General features: G+C 43.1%; 2 protein-coding genes across 7 annotated transcripts in view; one reads left to right on the top strand and one right to left on the bottom strand.

Annotated features, from left to right (window-relative positions):
* The window catches only part of LARP1B (La ribonucleoprotein 1B), a 157,314-nt gene that overhangs the window by 97,888 nt on the left and 39,496 nt on the right, over window positions 1-19,930 (bottom strand). For 4 of the 6 annotated variants that reach the window (XM_080676773.1, XM_080676775.1, XM_080676774.1 and 1 more), the window contains exon 1: window positions 3,240-4,145. The exons of 1 other annotated variant lie outside the window; for it this stretch is intronic. In XM_080676773.1, coding sequence (XP_080532899.1) covers window positions 3,240-3,759 — 520 coding nt within the window. In that variant the 5' untranslated portion in view covers window positions 3,760-4,145. Of the gene's footprint in view, window positions 1-3,239; window positions 4,146-9,116; window positions 9,176-19,930 lie in introns of those variants that run through there. One more of the 6 variants, XM_080676777.1, reaches the window with a different exon arrangement.
* On the top strand, window positions 4,072-18,099 carry LOC308252334 (uncharacterized protein). The gene is made up of 2 exons (XM_080676779.1): window positions 4,072-4,171; window positions 16,556-18,099. The coding sequence occupies exon 2, from the start codon at window positions 16,558-16,560 to the stop codon at window positions 16,939-16,941; it is 384 nt and encodes a 127-aa protein (XP_080532905.1). The 5' UTR covers window positions 4,072-4,171; window positions 16,556-16,557; the 3' UTR covers window positions 16,942-18,099.

Below are 19,930 nucleotides of genomic sequence, written 5' to 3'. Positions count from 1 at the left end.
TTTAGCACTGACCCATGCACCTGAAGGTCATGGTTTGATTCCCTGTCAGGGCACATATTGGAATTGTGGGCTCTATCCCTAGTCATGCAGGAGGCAGCCAATCAATGATTCTCTCTCATCATTGATGTTTCTCTCTCTCCCTTTCCCTTCCTCTCTGAAATCAACAAAAATATTTTTTTAAAAAAAATATATAGTACTCAAGGCCTGGTGCACGAAATTCATGCATGGTTAGGGTCCGTAGGCCTGGCTGGCCATCATGGCCAGCCAGGGCCTTCCTTCATTCCACGCCTCCCCCTGGTGGTCAGCGCATGTCATAGCGAGCGATCAAACTCCCGGTCTCTTGGTTGAACTCCCAAGGGGACACTTGGCATATTAGCCTTTTATATATAGAGAGAAGAAAATATACCTTTTAATGAAGCAATTTTATTTCTGGGAAATTAACTTGGAATTAAGACAAGATATAAAGATGCTGTATAAGATGGTCACTGCAAATTATACAGTAAAAAAAAAAACTATTTAAGTAATCTCTACATTCATTAATATGGGAAAGTTATATTATGATACATCTGCATAAAATGTAAAACTTTTAGAAATAAGATAAATTTGTATAATGTGCGGTTGGGGGGATGAGAAGAGATAAACCAAAGAACTTATATGTGTAGCCCATGGACACAAGCAATTGGGTGTTGCGCACCTGGAGGGGTGGAGATAGGAGCAGGGAGGAGAATCACTAAATGCCTACCTTCTGCATACCCTCTCACTGGGAATCAAGCCAGGAACTCTGGGCATGTGCCCTGACTGGGAATCGAACCAGTGACCTTATGGTGCATGGGATGACACTCAACCAACTAAGCCACACTGTCCAGGGCTAGAAAGCTGGTATTTTAATATGTAAAATATAACCATGGCTACAAGTAAGTGATTAATAAACCCCATACTGTGATTTTAATAAAGTCCCCAAAATAAATAAAACTACTTTAAACAAGGTTAGGAGAGATTGAGGAATAATTCTTTTTGGTTTCCTGAATGAATTCAAAACTGCGTTGGCACTATTTTAGGACTTCTGGGTGGCCCAGGCTTTGGTTGAAAAGAGGGACTTATCTGGATTACCAGAAACAGCAATATACAGGTCAGAACAATCCCCAAAATAGAAGTGTCTTAGGAGAACTGAAGGAACAATAATGCCTCACCTGCAGTTCCTATCAGAGAAAATTCATGATTAACAATCCTGAAATACTCCCCTACATTTGCTATAATGTTTCTATCTCTGGTAATAATATTTCTTGCAGTATGTTGGGATGGAATACTTGTACCTCATTAAGAGAGTGACTGTAAACCCAGGGTTGGCCATGACAGGCATGGTTTAAGTTTGTTATCCCAGCATAACTAATATCCTACAGGCATATTAATAGATTGTTGTGTTAATTTAACACTCCTTAGTTTTCACCTACTCTGGACACCAAAGGTCCTCTGCAGCTATTTTATTATTCTTGAAGTTGCAAATCTACTTAGGAAAATAGGAGCTCAAGACTGAATAAACTACAAATAAAAATTGTGGTAGAACAGTGTAGAAACAGGATTAGAGAGATAAATTATGAAGCTACTCCAAGTTTGCGGAATAGAATTTCTACGGGAACAGAATGGATTCCAATAAAGAGTTGCCTACAGACACACACCAGCAAAATTGAAATTCCCATGAACCACAGCATACAACAAGCATCAGCTTGTTCTTAATCCCCAACAAAGATTGAGATACCCAATGAAAGCACCTGTAGGTTAATTATTATACTAAACTGTTAAATATTTTTCACATGGCCATTTTCAATTAAAACTCCTGAGTCTTACCTTAATGGTCAAAAAACCTGTCAAACTGATTTCATAGCCAACAAAGAATTTGGGTTTTTTGATAGTTCACTGAGTATAATGTATAACTGTAAGTCTAGTAAGTAGGGAGATGAAATAACCATTAAGATTCACTAGGGCTTTTTTTTCTTAGCTAATTTTATGGACATTTTGCTTTAAGATTTTTGCTCTCTTCAGTTAGTAATAGTAGTAAACAAATAGATCTTTGCAACTATAGAGAATGATGGCAATATTAAATTTAAAACAAAATTTTAAGAAGTTTTTCTCCAAGTCACAAATTATTAATAATGATGAACATTACTGTGCAAAAGCTAAAGAAATCAATTAACTGTTGTAGTTCCTCTGAAGAAATGCTTTATATCTACAATACTATAATGCATGTCTACAATAATTACCTTACATTTACACCATACCCTTTATTTCAACTGATCTCCACAGATCTATAAACATGCCCCATATTTCCCTATCCTATTGCTATCCTTTAATTTTAAGAAAAAGTGAAGATCTGTAATGTCTATGTTAAAAGTTCAACTGATAATGGAGGGATGAGGACACATATGTAATACCTTAATCAATAAAGAAATTTTAAAACAAGTTCAACTGAATAAATAAATAAAAGTTCAGTTGATTTACAACTTAATTTACAAAGTTTTTTGTCTTGGTTTTTACTATTTCCATTTAAACTTTTAAACAAAAATGCAGTTGCTACAATCAAAATAAAGGACCCAAGGCCACTGGTCAGCATTCAAGGGCAGTGACATAATCTAATTCCCTCTAAAGAGGGATATGAATGTTAGAAGACTACCATTTCCCTACTGTGCGATCCACCCATGTCAACTATCCTACTTCAGTTATTTTCCACCCAATCATAACTCAAAACATTTTAGTAGCAACTAGAGCCTCATTTTGCATCCGACTACGTAGTGTTTTGAAAACATTGAAATTTCCAGCTTACCCATTATTTCATAATAAAAATAAAACACAGCCGTGCTTCCACATATAAATTCCCTTGCTTCACCTTGTTTTAAAACGCCCACGAAAACTTCCCTATAGGGTGAACTGCAGTAGCTACCTAAACTTAGCGTTCCCAAGTCCCTTCACACGTGGGGGCAAAACCAGCGAGGCCGCGCCCGCCCGCCCAGCGGCTCGGGCTCTCCCATCGGCCAAGGAGAAGCCGAGGTCCCACCTCTTCCAGCCGCTCGCGTCCAGATGTCCATTTATGTAAATAGGCAGAGTGAATGACACCTTGGAACAGAATACCTCTGACTGACAGCGAAATGAGGGAGGCCTGCCCCTCCCCCGCCCGCGCCAGCCTTGGTCGCTACGCGAGCAACCCCAAACATACCCCCCAGGTGCCCACCACAGGAGCCACCGACCTGCTTCCAGGGATTCCAGTGGGGGCGGCGGCGGCTCCGACCCGGTAGGGGACAGGTGCTGAGACGGCTTTTTGGTCCAAGGGTTCTCCTTAGGCAGCGGCGGCGGCGGTGGCGGCTTTTCTTCGGAGCCGGCCGTCGCCTCCTCCTCCCGGGCGTCCTCGGCCGGCGGGTCCCGCGGCGGCGGTGGCGGTGGCGGCGGCAGCGGCTCTCCGCCGAAGGGGCCCCCTGGCACGCGCGCCCTGTGCGCCAGGTGCAGCGCCAGAGGCCTCACGGGCACGGCCGCCTGGGGCACGCTGTGACCCAGCACCGGCGCCGGCGATGGCTCTCCCCGCGCCCCCGCGCTGGTGGCGGTGGCGGTGGCGGCCCTCTCCTCCTTCGCCGCCTGCTTGCCCTCCTGTTCGGGCGGGGGCAGCTGCTCGGTCTGCCGGCTCACCCCGGGCGACAGCGACTCCTCCTCAGCAGCCGCCGCGGGCGACTCTTCCCGAGAGTGAGCGGCTGGCACCGGAGCGCGAGCAGACATGGTCCCCTTGCCCCAGCCGCCCCAGCCGCGGGAGGCCCGGGGCCAGGGAGGCCGGGGCCAGGGAGTCCGGCTGCCCGTCTCTCCGCCGGGGCACCCACTGGCTCCGGCCTGGGGCACAGAGCCCGAGAACCCGGCCGCCGTCGCCGCCGCCACCGCCGTCCGCGTCGGCCGAGGCCGTGCAGCGTCCGGGGTGCCGCCCCACCCCGCGTCGAACGGAGCGCTAACCGCCCGTTGGCTCCGTCCGCCTCAGCGACGCACGCCCGAGCCAGCCAACCCGCGCCAGGCGCCGCAGCCGCAGCCGCAGCCGCGAGCCGCCGGCCGCCAGCCGTCACCTGGACAGGCAGCGAGCGAGCAGCAGCAGCCACCCGGAGGACCTCTAGCGGAGTGCTGGCGGCACGCGCCCTAACAGCCGGTAACTGCTCGCGGGGCGTGAGGGGGCGGTCCGAGGGGGGGCGGCGGGGGCGGGGCCTCTGGGAGGAGCGTGACGTGGCTACTCACCGGCCTCAGCCCTCGCCTGGCCGCCGCCCGCGGAGGCTGACTGACGTGCCCGCCCCGAGGGCCGGTCCCGCCCCAGCGGCCCGCCGAGGGGGAGGGAGGGCGAACTGGGCGATTCCCGGCTCCCGGGCTGGGGCCGCCCGGGCTGCGGGCGCCTGGGCGGGGCGCGCACCGAGCCTCTGTGACTCGGGGCGGACTTGACCGCCAGCCGGCAGGCGAGGGGGGGCGTGGCGGGGCGTGGCGTGCTGCGCACGTGGGACCCGGCGTAGCTTTGCCGGGGCGCTGAGGCGGAGTAGTCCCGAGGCGAGGCCCGGTGGTCTCCGGCGCCCAACTTGGGCCGCTCCGGAATGAGCTGGTGCCCCGGACCATGCCGCACTGTCCCTCGCCACGATGTCAGTCGCCTCGCCACGTGAGAAAAAGTCCCGTGTCCCCCCCCCCCCCCCGGCGCTTTGGGGCACCGCGGCCACCTGTAATCTTAAGCCTCGTCCAAAATGAAAACAGTACAATCTGTAGGTATTAGGAAACCTTTGCCCAGGCAGTTAGTTTAGTGCGCTTCCCCGCCCCAAATCCAACCCACAAAATGGAAAGGGCTCTCGAGTGAAAACAAAGTATTTCTCTTTTAAAAATTGTTTCCTTTAATTTGTAAAGAAAACACTTGTTTACAAACTAACGATGTCCCAAATGTTTTTCCCAGGACACTTTTTGATTTTTAAAATACGATAAGACCTTCCTAATTGCCACTTAAATCAACAATGTAATGACATTGGTTTCACGTGAAGTGCATTTATGAGTTAAGAACGTTCATGTTCGGGGTGCAAGGTTGCGGGAAATGGGTTCCGCCCTCTCGGGAGTCTCACTTCGTAAAGCTAATCAGCTATGCAAATATTACAACAGCTATAAATAAAGCCTTTCCTGTTTTATATATATGACTAGTGCCCAATTTATCTGACCTAAGCAATCTCCTAAATCCATTTCTAGTTCAATAGGGATTTTATTTGCACCCACAGTCCCAGAGGGGTGCCCTCTTTACTAGCCCCTTTATTGATGAAGCTTTTGTGTTTTTAACTAGAAACCAGCTGTTCTTCCTTCTAATCAGCCTTTAGGAGTCCTCCTAGTCAATGCCTGACTTTTTTACAAAAGCCTATCAACACATTCACACTTGATGAGACTCAGAGAACACAATTCTATTTTACCTGTAGCTATTTAACTATAGCTGCTTAACGATGGAGATGTATTATAAGAAACGTGTCATTAGCAATTTCTTCATTTTATGAACATCATGGAGTGTACTGGCACACCTAAGCTGTATGGTATAGTGTATATTGTTAAGAATACACTCTAAATAAAGTACAATATAGTAAATACATAAACCGGTAAGATCATCATTTATTATCAAGTATCTGCTACTGGCAGTGGAGTAGATTTGTTTACACCAGCGTGATGACAAACACATAATGTGTTGCACTAAGGCATCAGGATGGCTACGAGATCACTGGGTGATAGGAATGTTTCAGTTCCATTATAATCTTATGGGGCTACCTTCATATATGTGGTCAGTCATTCACAGAAACATTGTTATGAGGTGCATGGCTGTATATATGGGTTTAAGGTTGATTCAGTTGAGAAAAATGTTATGTGGGCCCGGCGGGCATGGCTCAGTGGTTGAGCCTCAAAAGGTGGGGCAAGGAATGGATTAACAAAAGAAATGGGCCAGGCCAGGCCATCTTTTTTAAAGGAGGGTTTTTATCATGTAGATTGCCTCTTCCTTCTATGGAGATTACCTCATAGGAATTGACCAGAAAATTCCAGACAGGTTGATTAAAATTGTGTTTCTGGTCCAGTTTGAAACTTCAAGTAGATCTGATTTTTTAAAAATATGTTTTTGTTGATTTCAGAGAGGAAAGGAGGAGAAATAGAAACATCAATGATGAGAGATCATTGATCGGCTACCTCCTGCATGCCCCACATGGGGATTGAGCCCACAACCGGGGCATATACCCTGACCAGGAATCGAACCCTGACCTCCTGGTCTATAGGTCAATGCTTGATTCTTAACCACTGAGCCACACAGATATTTAATCTAGGCTTGGTATCATGGGATTTTAGCACAAGTGACACTATTTTGGAACTGTGGTTTTTCACTTTAACAGTTGTTTTCCTCTCTTTTTTTTTATTATTAAAGTGAAAAATCATAAAGGTACTTTATTGAAGAAACACAGGAGGACTTTCTTGGAAATAGGTTGTGCTTGAAGAGGGAGACAAACTGGAGGGTAAATATGTCCTCAAGGGGTCTATCTATAAAGAGTTCAGCAGTAGCCGAAACCGGTTTGGCTCAGTGGATAGAGCGTCAGCCTGCGGACTGAAAGGTCCCAGGTTCAATTCCGGTCAAGGGCACGTACCTTGGTTGCGGGCACATCCCCAGTGGGAGGTGTGCAGGAGGCAGCTGATCGATGTTTCTCTCTCATCGATGTTTCTAACTCTCTATCCCTCTCCCTTCCTCTCTGTAAAAAAATCAATAAAATATTAAAAAAAAAAAAAAAAAAAGAGTTCAGCAGTAGGTGTTTGGGATCTTCACTGTAGGGCAATGCCTATAATGTCCGTAAAGGAATTTGGCTACTTGTCTGTCTTTTAAACATATATTAATGACTGCTTCCACACAGCTGCCTCTTGGAAACAACCTCATCAGTCTTCTATTTGCCCCTCCATATCTACTCTCCACCATTTTCCTGCTTTTGTGTCAGGGAAGGCTGACCTGTTAAGATTGTAGTAATAGATCCCTGACCCTCCTTTGTATCTCCATGGGTTCAGGCAGTGGGAAGTATCTGCAGGTGATTAGAGGCCAGAAGATACGTCATAGTCCTTATTACCCACAAGTTATTATCCATCCTATGGATTATTTCCCTTGGGTAGGGTCATCGTTTAGCCTAGAGAAACAAGTTATTTGGTTTAAAACACTGCCATCAAGGAAATGGGGATGGGAGAGCCAGTTATCAATAGGACTGTGAGAAAGCTGCATCCTTTAACCAGATGTTCACCTCTTTTCCCAATTGTTAAAAAGAAACAAGGTGGTATCACTTGCCCCACCCCCACCCTACAACAAACATAAACTTAATTGTTTTCAGCCCCTCCCAGGAATGTGACCTTAAGCCAGTCTGGTTTACCTACATCAGTGAGGAAATCTGCTCCCTAAAGACCCCTACCTTTTTCAACCCAATTAGATCTTTAAATTTGCTTGTTTGAATTTTTGTTCTTCAACAGATTTGGTGACAGCAATGGTAGGATTTGAAGGGAAGTTCTGATAGCATTTGGGGGCAGCAAAAAACAGGTGTGATGCCCAAGAACTTTTTTGAATTCTCTTGTCTTGCTGTTTCTGAGGGCCATTGGTGTTCTGAACTCCTGCTGTTTGCACTGAGCTCTCAATCTAATTGGCTGTCCAATCCACAGATTAGGAGGTCAGTTTGAGCTCCCAGTTTAGTTCCCCAGTTGTTTGAAATTCCTTTCTCCCAGTTCCAGTCTCAAGCCCCCATTCACTGGCGGTTGCTGGTTTAGTCCTTTGCCCATTCCAGTTTGTAGTCCACATTTCACTGGGGTTTGCTGGCTTAGTCCTTTCCCCAGTTCCAGTCTGCAGTCCCTATTCACAGGGTTCTGCTGGTGTAAACCACACTGGGAATTGCTGATAGTGTGCACAGCCTTCTATTGGTCAGTCCATAGTAACATTTCTTCGGTTATTACTGGTTTGTTAATGTTCATGTTTGTCTGTTTTGTTGTGTGTAGGTTAAAGGCTAGTACAACATCTTCCATGCTGAAAATTGTTGGTAATTAGTTAGGTTTGATCAGATAATTGAATTGACACCTCCTCTCTTGGGAACTGACCTTTAAGACACTTCACAACTGACATTCCCTTTCTTTAGACCACGTTCCATTTCGCTAAGACCACATTCCACTTGCTAAGACCATCATCCTTCCCCTGTGGACCTTCCTTGGATTCACACCTGCCCAAAGAATGCTCCACCCAGGAAAAACCATCCTAGAGTCCTTTAAAATCTCTGACTGCCTGTCCTTGGGTGCTGGCGCCATTTGGAGGCTCAGCCCATCTGGTATCCAGATGACCTAATAAATTTATAATCCCTTACCACTTTGGCCTCATGCATTCCTCCTTCAGCGACCCTAACAGTTACCACCTGGCATTAGACTGAGTCCAACTTGTAAACTGGACTGGTTTCGTGATCAGATGTAGTCTAGTGGGAGGCCTCAGGGAAATAAAAATTTCTTTTAAATAAGGTTAGTTGCTAGTAGGGATCTCGGAAATTAAAAAAAAAAAAAAAAAGCTGCAAACACTGGTGAGCATAGGTTGAGCATATAAAGGTTGTTAGAGCTCTTTTCACCTCAAGAACACTCCCATGATAGGTCTTAGGTATTAGTTTGGCTCCAGGAAATCCAAAGGCCTAGCTAAAGAAATTAGTTTCTTTATATCCAAAGAGTTGAGCATGCCATCTTCCAGCATACCTGCTTGTTTTATGTTTAAGAGCTATTGTATAATGCCAGAGCTGCATATATCTAGAAAGACAAAAAATTTTTTACTAATAACCTAGAATCAAGATGGTCATTATTGGAACATTCCAGTTAAAGAAGATGGCTCATTTAAGAACTGCACTTGAGCAAAGGATCCAGAGTTGAACAAACAGAAATGGATGCCTACATTAATTGGCATGCAAAAGGCCTCAGGATTCCAAAATAGCTTTATGAAAAAACTTGTTAGAAAAGGCTAATAAAAATGTAAAGATATGAAGTACCTAAAACAAAAGATGATAGGATAAACGTGACTCCCTCTAATCCCCATCCTTTTTCACCTGAGTACTCACATTTTAGTAATTCTCCTTCTGAACTATTTCTTCACTCTGAAGAGACTATTAGGCAGTTACCTTTTAAAATAAAACTCCTACAGGTTGCAGACAAATCTCTCCAGGTATCCTTCACCTTTTGGTCATAGGTCAAACAGATTCATAGTTAAAGCACTGGCCCTTTGATTCCTGTCAGGGCACATACAATAATCAACCAGTGAATGCATAAATGAGTGGAACAATAAATCAATCTCTCAATCGCCCCCACCCATTCTCCCCTCCCCTTCTCCTTCTCCCTCAATTAAAAGAAAAAATGCTCTGAGTCTCCTTGGAAGGGACTATACCAGGTCCTCCTCACTACCCAGATGGTAGCCAAACTTAAGGGCTTTTAAATAATTTAAATAAATATTTAAATAAATATTTAAAATATTCACAACTGAAGAAGACTTTCCTGACATCTGATCCTGTGCAGACGCTGGATACCTTTATATCAAATTGACAAGGAAGAGAAGTAGCTGACATCAATGTAGACTACTGCCACACAAGATACTGCTTAAGACTTCCTACTTTAGCTAAACATGAAACTCTTCTTTTCTTTACTCTGACGTTGGCCTAGAAAGAGAACACCATAACCAGTAAGTATCTCCAGGCCATTACTAAGGGGGGAAGGAGGGGTGTGCAGCTGCGTAAATCTCTAGAATTTAGAACAACTTTTTCTTTCAGGCTATGAAACTTAACATATGTGCTAAAAATGTGACTTCTGGCTTAATTGGGCAAGTGTAACAATCCCTGCAAATAAAAGTGCCACTTAGGTGGAAGTGGTTTGTGCCCTGAAAGGATTTGTCTTTGTCTGTGGTGATTATTATTCTACTTGGGTCTATGAATACCTAGATGGTTGGCAGATAACCAGGCAATGTCTCTTAGGTTCTCTAACTGCCCCTTACTTTTCACAAAGGAAGTAGGGCACTTCATAAGTCAACTCTTTTGGATTTACATCTTGAGTTAGAAAGGAGGCATTCATGATTCAGAAATGGCTTCCTTAGGCAGGCCCCTACTTCCCTATTTAGGAATAAATGTAAATGAGGCCATGATTAGGAACCTCTCCTTAACTATTGAAGATATTGATCCTTATAATGAACAACATAAACTGATGAACAAAAACAGAGACAGAGAAACATCAATCAGACCCTCAAACCTCAGAAGGTAGGTAGGGGAGGGTGGGGATAAAGGGGAGAGATCAACCAAAGGACTTGTATGCAAGCATATAAGCCTAACCAATGGACACAGACAACAGGGGGGCTGAGGGCATGAGTGGGGGTAATGGGGAGGGGGGGGTAATGGGAGGATAAGGACACATATGTAATACCTTAATCAATAAAGAAATTAAAAAAAATTAAAAAGGACAATAAAAAAAAAAAGATATTGATCCTTAGACTCTGTAGCCACATTTGTTCTTGGTAATAGGATAAACCTTGATTATCTTTTAACTGAGCAAAGAGATGTCTGAGCTGTGATTAGTACATTCTGCTGCAGTGACATTAACATTTGTGGGGAAGCTAAAACTCTGGATTACTGAGCAAGCCACTTGGTTTAAAAAGGTGACTTCTGCCCTAACCGGTTTGGCTCAGTGGATAGAGCGTTGGCCTGGGACTGAAGGGTCCCAGGTTTGATTCCAGTCAAGTGCATGTACCTTGGTTTCAGGCACATCCCCAATAGGTGTGCAGGAGACAGCTGATTGATGTTTCTCTCTCATCGATGTTTCTCTCTATCCCTCTCCCTTCCTCTCTGTAAAAAATCAATAAAATATATATTTTTTTTAAAAAGGTGACTTCTGCCCACTGGCATGGCTCAGTGGTTGAGCGTCAACCTATGAACAAGGGGGTCACTGTTTGATTCCCAGTCAGGGCACATGCCCGGGTTGCAAGCTCGATCCCCAGTGTGGGTTGTGCAGGAGGCAGCTGATCAACGATTCTCTCCCATCATTGATGTTTCTCTCTCTCTCTCTCTCTCTCTCTCTCTCTCTCTCTCTCTCTCTCCTGCCTCCCTTCTTCCCTGAAATCAATAAAAATATATTTTTTAAAAAGTGACTCTTCACTGGGCTCTTTAGTTTATTTGATTTTAATTGATTTGGGTCTTGAGGACTATGGCTCTGAAGTACATATATATTTTATTGATTTTTTTACAGAGTGGAAGGGAGAGGGATAGAGAGTTAGAAACATCCATGAGAGAGTAACATAGATCAGCTGCCTCCTGCACACCCCCTACTGGGGATGTGCCCGCAATCAAGGTACATGCCCTTGACCAGAATCGAACCTGGGACCCTTCAGTCCACAGGCCGACGCTCTATCCACTGAGCCAAACCGGTTAGGGCTGAAGTACATTTTAAACAGTGGAAATTATGCTGCTTATAGTTATAATAATCTCCCTGATGCATTGTATCCTTTCAAAAGCTTTAAATGCATGTTCACAGCCACTGACCGCCAGGCAAATGATTGCCTCAAGATTGGAACGTCAAGGCCCTGGCCTACCGATCAGTTGGTTGGAGAGTCATCTCAGTATGCCAGATTGGAGGTTTGATCACTGGTCAGTGCACATACAGGAATCATTCAATGAATATATGAATGTAGAACAAGTCAATCTCTCTCTCTCTCTCTCCAATTAAAAAAAAATCAATAAATAAAATTGAAAAATCTGTTTCTTCCTACTTATTTGAGAAAAGACTGGAACGTCAAAAAGAATGAAGAGAATGACCTACTAAAGTTGTGAACCTGAAGTCATAACCTGTTTGTTTAGTAATGGAAAACTGGAATCTAGAGCACAGGTATAGGGTTATCTTTTCAAAGAAGGGACATAGGTGCTGGCTGGTGTGGCTCAGTTGGTTGGAGCATGGTCCCATGCAACGAAGGGTCTCAGGTTTGATTCCCAGTCAGGGCACATACCTAGGTTTCTGGTTTGATCCCCGGTTGGGGCCTATTCGGGAAGCAATTGATCCATGTTTCTCTTTCACAATGATGTTTGTCTCTCCCTCTCCCTTCCATTCTAAAATCAATTAAAAAAAAAAAAAAAGGGGGAGCCCTAACCGGTTTGGCTCAGTGGATAGAGCGTCAGCCTGCGGACTGAAGGGTCCCAGGTTCGATTCCAGTCAAGGGCATGTACCTTGGTTTCGGGCACATCCCCAGTAGGGGGTGTGCAGGAGGCAGCTGATCAATGTTACTCTCTCATGGATGTTTCTAGCTCTCTATCCCTCTCGCTTCCTCTCTGTAAAAAAAACAATAAAATATATTTTTAAAAAAAGGGAGTTAGTTCTCTAGGCCCTCAGAAGTTATGAAATACCTAATTACCTTATACAAACTTGATATTCATATGATTGTTCAAATGAGCCTTTGAAAGATAAATCTTGTTTTTCCTGTTTAGAGTACGCTAATATATCATCAGATGATTGAACCCACTCCTTCTTCCCCTCCCCCCTGGTGTCTCAGGAAAGTAAAGTCCCACAAGAACATCAAGGTCTTTGTTTTTATTACCAGTGCAATTTAGGTTCAGGCTGGCAAAAACCGAATGTGCAAATAGGTGTACTTTATGCTGGAGAGATTTCAGAAAATGCATTAGATATAGTCTGTTTCAAAGTCCTACAGTCCAAGGAAAAGATAAAACTGGAACCCAGAGATTTGTAACTTCCTATAAAATGACTTTAAAAGAGACCAATTTTTCACTGAATTAACATTACCTCGAAGTCAAAGAGCCTTGGGCCCTGTTTATCATAAAAGACCTGAGCTAAATGCTTGGATTAGTACTACTTTCAATTATCTCTAACCTTCTAGTCAGGGTCAATGCTAATGTGTGTTTGAAAGGCTTCACACATACCTTCCTTTCAATAAATACACTGATATATTCAATCTTAGATAAAGTGAGAAGGCAGGGGAGGGAGGGTAAGAGATCAACCAAAAGACTTGTATGCATGCATATTAGCATAATGAATGGACACCGACACTGGGTGGTGGGGGCTTGTCCTTCGGGGGTAGGAGTGGCGCGGGGGGGGGGGGGGGAGGGGGGGAGGGGTCAATCAGGGAAAAAGGAGACATACGTAATAGTTTAAACAATAAAAAAAGGTGAGAGTAAAAGCACCTTCAGGAAACTATTTTTTCCTCACTTATCTGTATTATACAAATAGGTTAAAAAAAAATAAAGACAAAACAAAAACACCAAAAAACAAACAAAAACAAACAACCCCACGTGCTTTCTATGAAAACATAGTTTCAAAACAAATCTAGGTTACCTTTCTAGGTAAGTAGGAACTCTCTTAAATGTTTAAGTGTCTTGCCTAAGAACTCTCCACCAATAGCTAGGATTGATACTCTGCCTTTCCTGGCAAACTATTTAGACTTCATTTATAATGTGGGTGGAAGAAAAAAAAAAGGCTTTCTGTTGAAAGTAACCTCTGGGCTATCTGACCTCATGGTGGGCAGTCAAGCCTGAGGCCTATAAAATTCTTTAGTGAAAGGTTTTACTAAGCCAGCCCTGTCCATTGTTCTTGTGTATGTAGGTTAACACCAGTATTACCCCTGGAAGGGGGTATTAACCCTCAGGAGAGCACATAATCTTATTAACTGTTTTGTAATCCAAACCCTGTGGGCTTTTGCCCACCACCATGAAATTTTCCTTACTTCAAATGCATAAAAGAAGCTGTGAAACTCTTATTTAAGTAGTGTATTGGTTCCCATGCATATGTTGTCTGTTTGGCTCAAAGGCATAAACATTCTCTACAGGTTTGGATGTTTCTTACATTGACAAATTCTATACCCTATTGTATAACAATCCCTGTTCTTTGTGAAGTGGAAGTGAAAAAGTTATGCTTCTTTGAACTTAGTTTATTTGTAGGGTATTTTGAAAAACGGTTAAATATTACTATCATTAGTATTAAGTTATTGTTGATACTATCAATGGACTGACCACACTTTGAGCAGCAAAGTGCTAGGGTACATACACCTCTTTGTGGAATTACCCAGGTCCTGTATGTAGGAAAACTGTTTTACTTTAGGTAGTCACAGATTCGACTTTTACAGTTGTTTACTAGTACATTTTCTATGACTAACAAAATCTGGTAAATCTGCACATTAGCTCTTTAGGTCCTGAGAAAATTATTTCGGGTTCTTTTGGTCCAACATGTTATAATTAAAACTGTCTCAAATTTCTTCATACAATCATTTGTTTCCTAGGATTCTGTCTATATGACAGATTTAGGTTATCTATTCCTGCAAAACATACTTTTCCCTTTGTCTCACCTGCCATAATCTTTCCTTTTATATCCAAACCCAGCTTCCATAGCAACCTCTACCCAGGACCCCAATTCCCAGTCTATAGTTTTCTAATTAGAAGTTTAGTTTTATAATTTCTTGATTTTAATCGTTTGCAGTACATTTATTATACTAATAAATGTAATCAAATCCAATACTGAGCTATACAACATTGAGACAGCCATGGTTTGTCAGAATGCTGGTTTCCCTTGGATCAAATATTTAGAGGAAAATTTTGGCTTTTGTAGATACTGAATATGATTCTGTTAGAGCTTCCCTAGCTTATTTTTATTTATTTATTTAAATTACTATTTTTTAAAATATATTTTTATTGATTTCAGAGAGCAGGAAGAGAAATAGAAACATCAATGATGAGAAGGAACCACTGACTGGCTGCCTCCTGCATGTTGGACCAAGCCCGCAACCCAGGCATGTGCCCCCAACCAGAATTGAACCGAGACCCCTGGGTCCGCAGGCAGACGCTCTATCCACTAAGCCAAAGGGAACAGGGCGAATTTTTTATTTTTATTTTAAAAAAACATATATATTTTATTGATTTTTTACAGAGAGGAAGGGAGAGGGATAGAGAGTTAGAAACATAGATGAGCGAGAAACATCAATCAGCTGCCTCCTGCATACCCCCTACTGGGGATGTGCCCGCAACCAAGGTACATGCCCTTGACCAGAATCGAACCTGGGACCCTTCAGTCCGCAGGCCAATGCTCTATCCACTGAGCCAAACCAGTTAGGGCTAATTTTTTATTTTTTAATTTAAATTCTTTATTGTTGAAAGAATTTAAGGACATTTGTCTCTTCCCCCCCCCCCCTCCGCCCCATTTACCATTCCCCACCTGCTCCCGCCCCCAGCACATGCTCTCACCCCTCTACTGTCTGTGTCCATTGGTTATGTTTCCTAGGTGTACCGGTTAATAATGTGGATTTTGTAATCAAAGAAAACAGGATAATTTCAAGGGAAACATCTTAAGCGCTTTATTCAAAGTAATGTCCATCACTAGCTACACATTTCCCCCTATTTCAGGTAATATGTGGATACCATCCACATAGAACTTCTCTTGTTTTGAGGCAAACCATTCAGAAACCCAATTTTCCACTTCTTCGTACGTTTTGAAGTGCTGCTCAGAAAGTGAGTATGCCATAGATCAGAACAAGTGGTAATCTGAAGGAACAAGGTCTGGTGAATACAGCGGGTGGGTTAATACTTCCCAGGCAAGATCTTTTAACGTATCTTTAACTGGTTTTGAAGTTTGTGATGGTGCTTCATCATGAAGCAAAATTACTTTGCTGTGTCTTCTGGCACATTCTGGTCGTTTCACCATCAAAGCATGGTTCAAATTGATTATTTGTTTTCAGTAGCAATCAGTATTAATGTTTTCACCGAAAATAAAACATTCTCCGAAAATAAGACCTACTTACAGGTTTCCTTCTGAGTGAAATATAAGGCATCCCCCAAAAATAAGGCCCCCAGGCTCTGTCTCAGAATGGAAATTAATTTACTGTAAACTGGTCGCTAGGGCCGCCCCGACTAGCATCTAGCAACCAGTGACGTTACGCGGAGTCCTGACGTCACTGCTGTGTGGAGGTGGAGTGGAGGTTGGAGCGAGCAGTGAGCGCGGGGCGGGAGAGAGGAGGAGACTTTCGCAGATGCATGTAGAAGAACAGGAGGATTAGAGCGGACGGGACGCGGCAAAGGTGGTGAGTGCTGGTCTGTCTCTGGTGACACTACCTGATGCTCGCGGCCGCCTTCATGATGACTGAAGGTTCTCAGTCAGTGGCAGACCCTGCTCCAGCCCAGATCCAGGCCCCAGCAAGCCCAGTGACAATCCCCAGGCAGGCCCCAGGGGGTAAATGTCTGATAAAGGGGTAGGGGGGATGTCTGGTGAAGGTGTTCAGTGGCACAGGGGTGGGAGGAGGGGGATCACTTAAAATGACACAGGAGGATCAGAGGGGGCAATCAAAATGACACAGGAGGATCAGAGGGGACAATCAAAATGACACAGGAGGATCAAAAGGGGTTACTAAAATGGTAATCCCCCCTCTGATTCTCCTGTGCCATTTTGATTCCCCCCTCTGATCCCCCCTGTGTCATTTCGAGTGATCCCCCTCCCCCCACCTTGATACCCCAATTCTTTTTTTTTTTACCCCTAGAAATGAGCGCAAAAAGAAAAAGCTACTCCGTGGAGTACAAGAAAGGAATCGTGGAAGACTCTTGGGGCCAAAATCTTACTGCTTTCTGCGAAGAGAAGATGTTGAGTATCCGATTGGTCCGAAAATGGCGAGCAGAGTATGGTAACCTCATTGAACAAGTGGACAAGGGAAATGCTAAAAAACGCAAGTGTGGATCAGGTCGGCAACCATTATTTTCCGAGCTGGAAGACCTGATCTGTGAATGGGTTGTTGACAGGAGAGCAAAGGCTTTGGTTGTGAATAGGGCTCAGATTCAAGAATTTGCCCTTGCAATGGCACCACAGTTTGACATAGCCCCTGAAGACTTCAAAGCATCACAACACTGTCTGGATAATTTCCTTCAGTGAAGTGAACTGTCTTTAAGAAGATCTACAACATTGTTTAGGTTGGAAGATACTCAAGTTATTAAGCGAGCACTTGCATTCAAGTCCTTTGTTGATGATGCTGACTTCTCTAAATACAATCTTTCCAACATGATTGCTATGGATGAAACTGCAGTGTTTATGGGCCAATCATCTCAAACAACAATTGAACAGCGGGGTGCCTCCTTAGCGTACATTCCCTCCACTGCTTACGAAAGTGCACGTGTTTCCTGTATTTTGGCAATTAGTCTGGATGGCACTAAAATCCCACCTTTAGTCATTTCTAAGGGCAAGAAGGAAAAGATTGAACGTGTTTTGGGCGTTTTTATTCTTGAAACTGAAAAAGCCTGGGCCACACAAGCCGTTATAAGGAAGTGGGTCGATTTAATGCTGCCACTTGTTATGCGAGGGAGCCAAAGAGGTCTGCTAGTCTGGGATGCAGCCAGCACTCACCGCACTAAAGACATGAAGACATTTCTTCACGAAAGAAAAATAGATCAGATAATGATTCCCGCAGGAATGACGGCCTATCTCCAGACTCTTTTTTTTAAAAAATATATTTTATTGATATTTTTACAGAGAGGAAGGGAGAGGGATAGAAAGCTAGAAACATCGATCAGCTGCCTCCTGCACACCCCCCACTGGGGATGTGCCCGCAGCCAAGGTACATGCCCTTGACTGGAATCGAACCCGGGACCCTTCAGTCCGCAGGCCGACGCTCTATCCACTGAGCCAAACCGGTTTCGGCCTATCTCCAGACTCTTGATATTGCAATAAACAAGCCATTCAAAGACAATTTGCGCATGGAAATTAATGACTACACTGAAAATAGAATGGAGAGAAATCAGCGTGGAAACTTTGTGAAACCTAACCTGCAAGAAGTTGTGACTTGGGTGAAGAATTCATGGGAGAAAATCACTGACAGTTGCATTGCAAATGCACTGCGAGCAGGCTACCTTGACAAGAAGTACTCATTTAAAGACAGTGCTATTGCTAAACATGAGCGATTTGGTCCACTGATTCTGAAAGAAATGGAGTCACAAGAAATTCACCAGGAAATTCAGGAATTGTATTGTTATGATGATGTTCCAGAAGATGATGACATGATTGTCATTGAATAAATGAGTAAATTCTTGATACTGTAGCATTCAGTTTGTCTGGTTTGTGTTGACAACTACCGTACTACTGTACCGTATACAGGTAATAAATTTCCTTTATTTTCATTTAACAATAAATGTGTACCATATCTTCTTCATGGAAAAATAAGACATCCCCTGAAAATAAGACCTAGCGTGTCTTTGGGGGCAAAAATTAATATAAGACACTGTCTTATTTTCGGGGAAACACGGTAGAAGCTCATAATACACCACACCTTCCTGATTCCACCAAACGCAGAGCATTGTCTTCTTTCCGAAGAGAGTTGACCTTGCAGTAGATGTTGATGGTTGACCTAAATCAACCCATAATTTTGTGCTTTTGGGATTCTCACAATAAATCCGCTTTTCATCGCCAGTCACAATTCAATGCAAAAAAGACTTTCTTTCGTGCTGTTGAAGCAACATTTTACTGATGACTTTTCGGTTTTCCATTTGTCTTTTGTTCAGTTGATGTGGCACCCATTTTCCTTCCTTTAAAATCTTTCCCATTGCTTGTAAACGATTGGAAATTGTTTGCTGAGCAACGTTTAATCTTTCTGCAAATTGTTTTTGAGTTTGACACGCATCTTCATCCAATAATGCTTGTAATTGTTGGTCTTCAAACTTCAGTTGACCTGGACGTTCTTTGTCTTTACATAGACATCATCACTTTGAAAGCGTTTAAACCAGCGTTCACAGTATCTTGAGATGGAGCATGTTCACCATAAGCTTCGCCAAGTATTCAGCAGCACTTTTCTTCAAAATAATGAATTATAACTTCCCACAAATACTTTTTGTCACGAAATTTGACGTTTTTAAGTGTAAAAATATCTACGATGTTAACACCTTCAGCAAATTTGATATGAAGTTTTAAAGCTTGTCAATACAAGAAAATAGCATACATATCAAATCGCATATATATCAACATATGTGTAACTCCATCTATTGAAAAAAACCTGATTAACAGGTACACCTAGTATATGCATGCATACAAGTCCTTTGGTTGATCTCTTATCCCCTCATCGCCCCCCGCCCCCCCTCTGAGGTCTGTCCATTTGTTCGATACTTCTATGTCTCTGGATCTATTTTTATCAGTTTATGTTGTTCATTATATTCCACAAATGAGTGAGATCATGTGATACTTAGCATAATGCTCTTCAGGTCCATCTATGCTGTTTCGAATGGTAAGAGTTCTTTCTTTTTTATAGCAGTGTAGTTTTCCATTGTGTAGATGTACCTATTTATTTTTTGAAAGTGTAGTTTACTTATTTATTAATATATTTTTATTGATTTCAGAGAGAGCGAGAGATAGAAACATCAATGATGAGAATCACTGATAGTCTACCTCCTGCACACCCCCTACTGGGGATTGAGCCCCCAAATTGGGCATGTGCCTTTGACTGGAATTGAACCTGGGACCCTTCAGTCCACAGGCCAATACTCTACCCACTGAGCCAAATTGGCTCGGGCCATTTATTGATTTTAAAGAGTAAGTTAGAAAGTGAAAGAGACAATCAATTTGTTGTTCCACTTATTTATGCAATGTGCCCTGATCGGGGATTGAACCTGCAACCATGGCATAGGGGGACGATGCTCTAACCAACTGAGCTATCTGGGCAGAGCCCATACTTCAATTTTGGATACATTAAAGACATGTGACGTATTTATGTTTTCCATATTTAAAATTATACTCTTGAACATAAATCACTTTTTAAATAAGCTTTTATTGTAAAGTATAAAATATTTGGAAATGATTTTAAAAATTTCAGTTACAATGTTAACAATTCAATATTTTTTATGAGAAAGCACCACATTAAAAAATTACTTTCATAAGAAAT

The sequence above is a fragment of the Plecotus auritus genome (genome assembly GCF_963455305.1).
Source record: "Plecotus auritus genome assembly, chromosome: 6".
In the NCBI taxonomy this organism is placed as follows: Eukaryota; Metazoa; Chordata; class Mammalia; order Chiroptera; family Vespertilionidae; genus Plecotus; species Plecotus auritus.
This window is presented reverse-complemented; position numbering and strand designations above follow the sequence as displayed.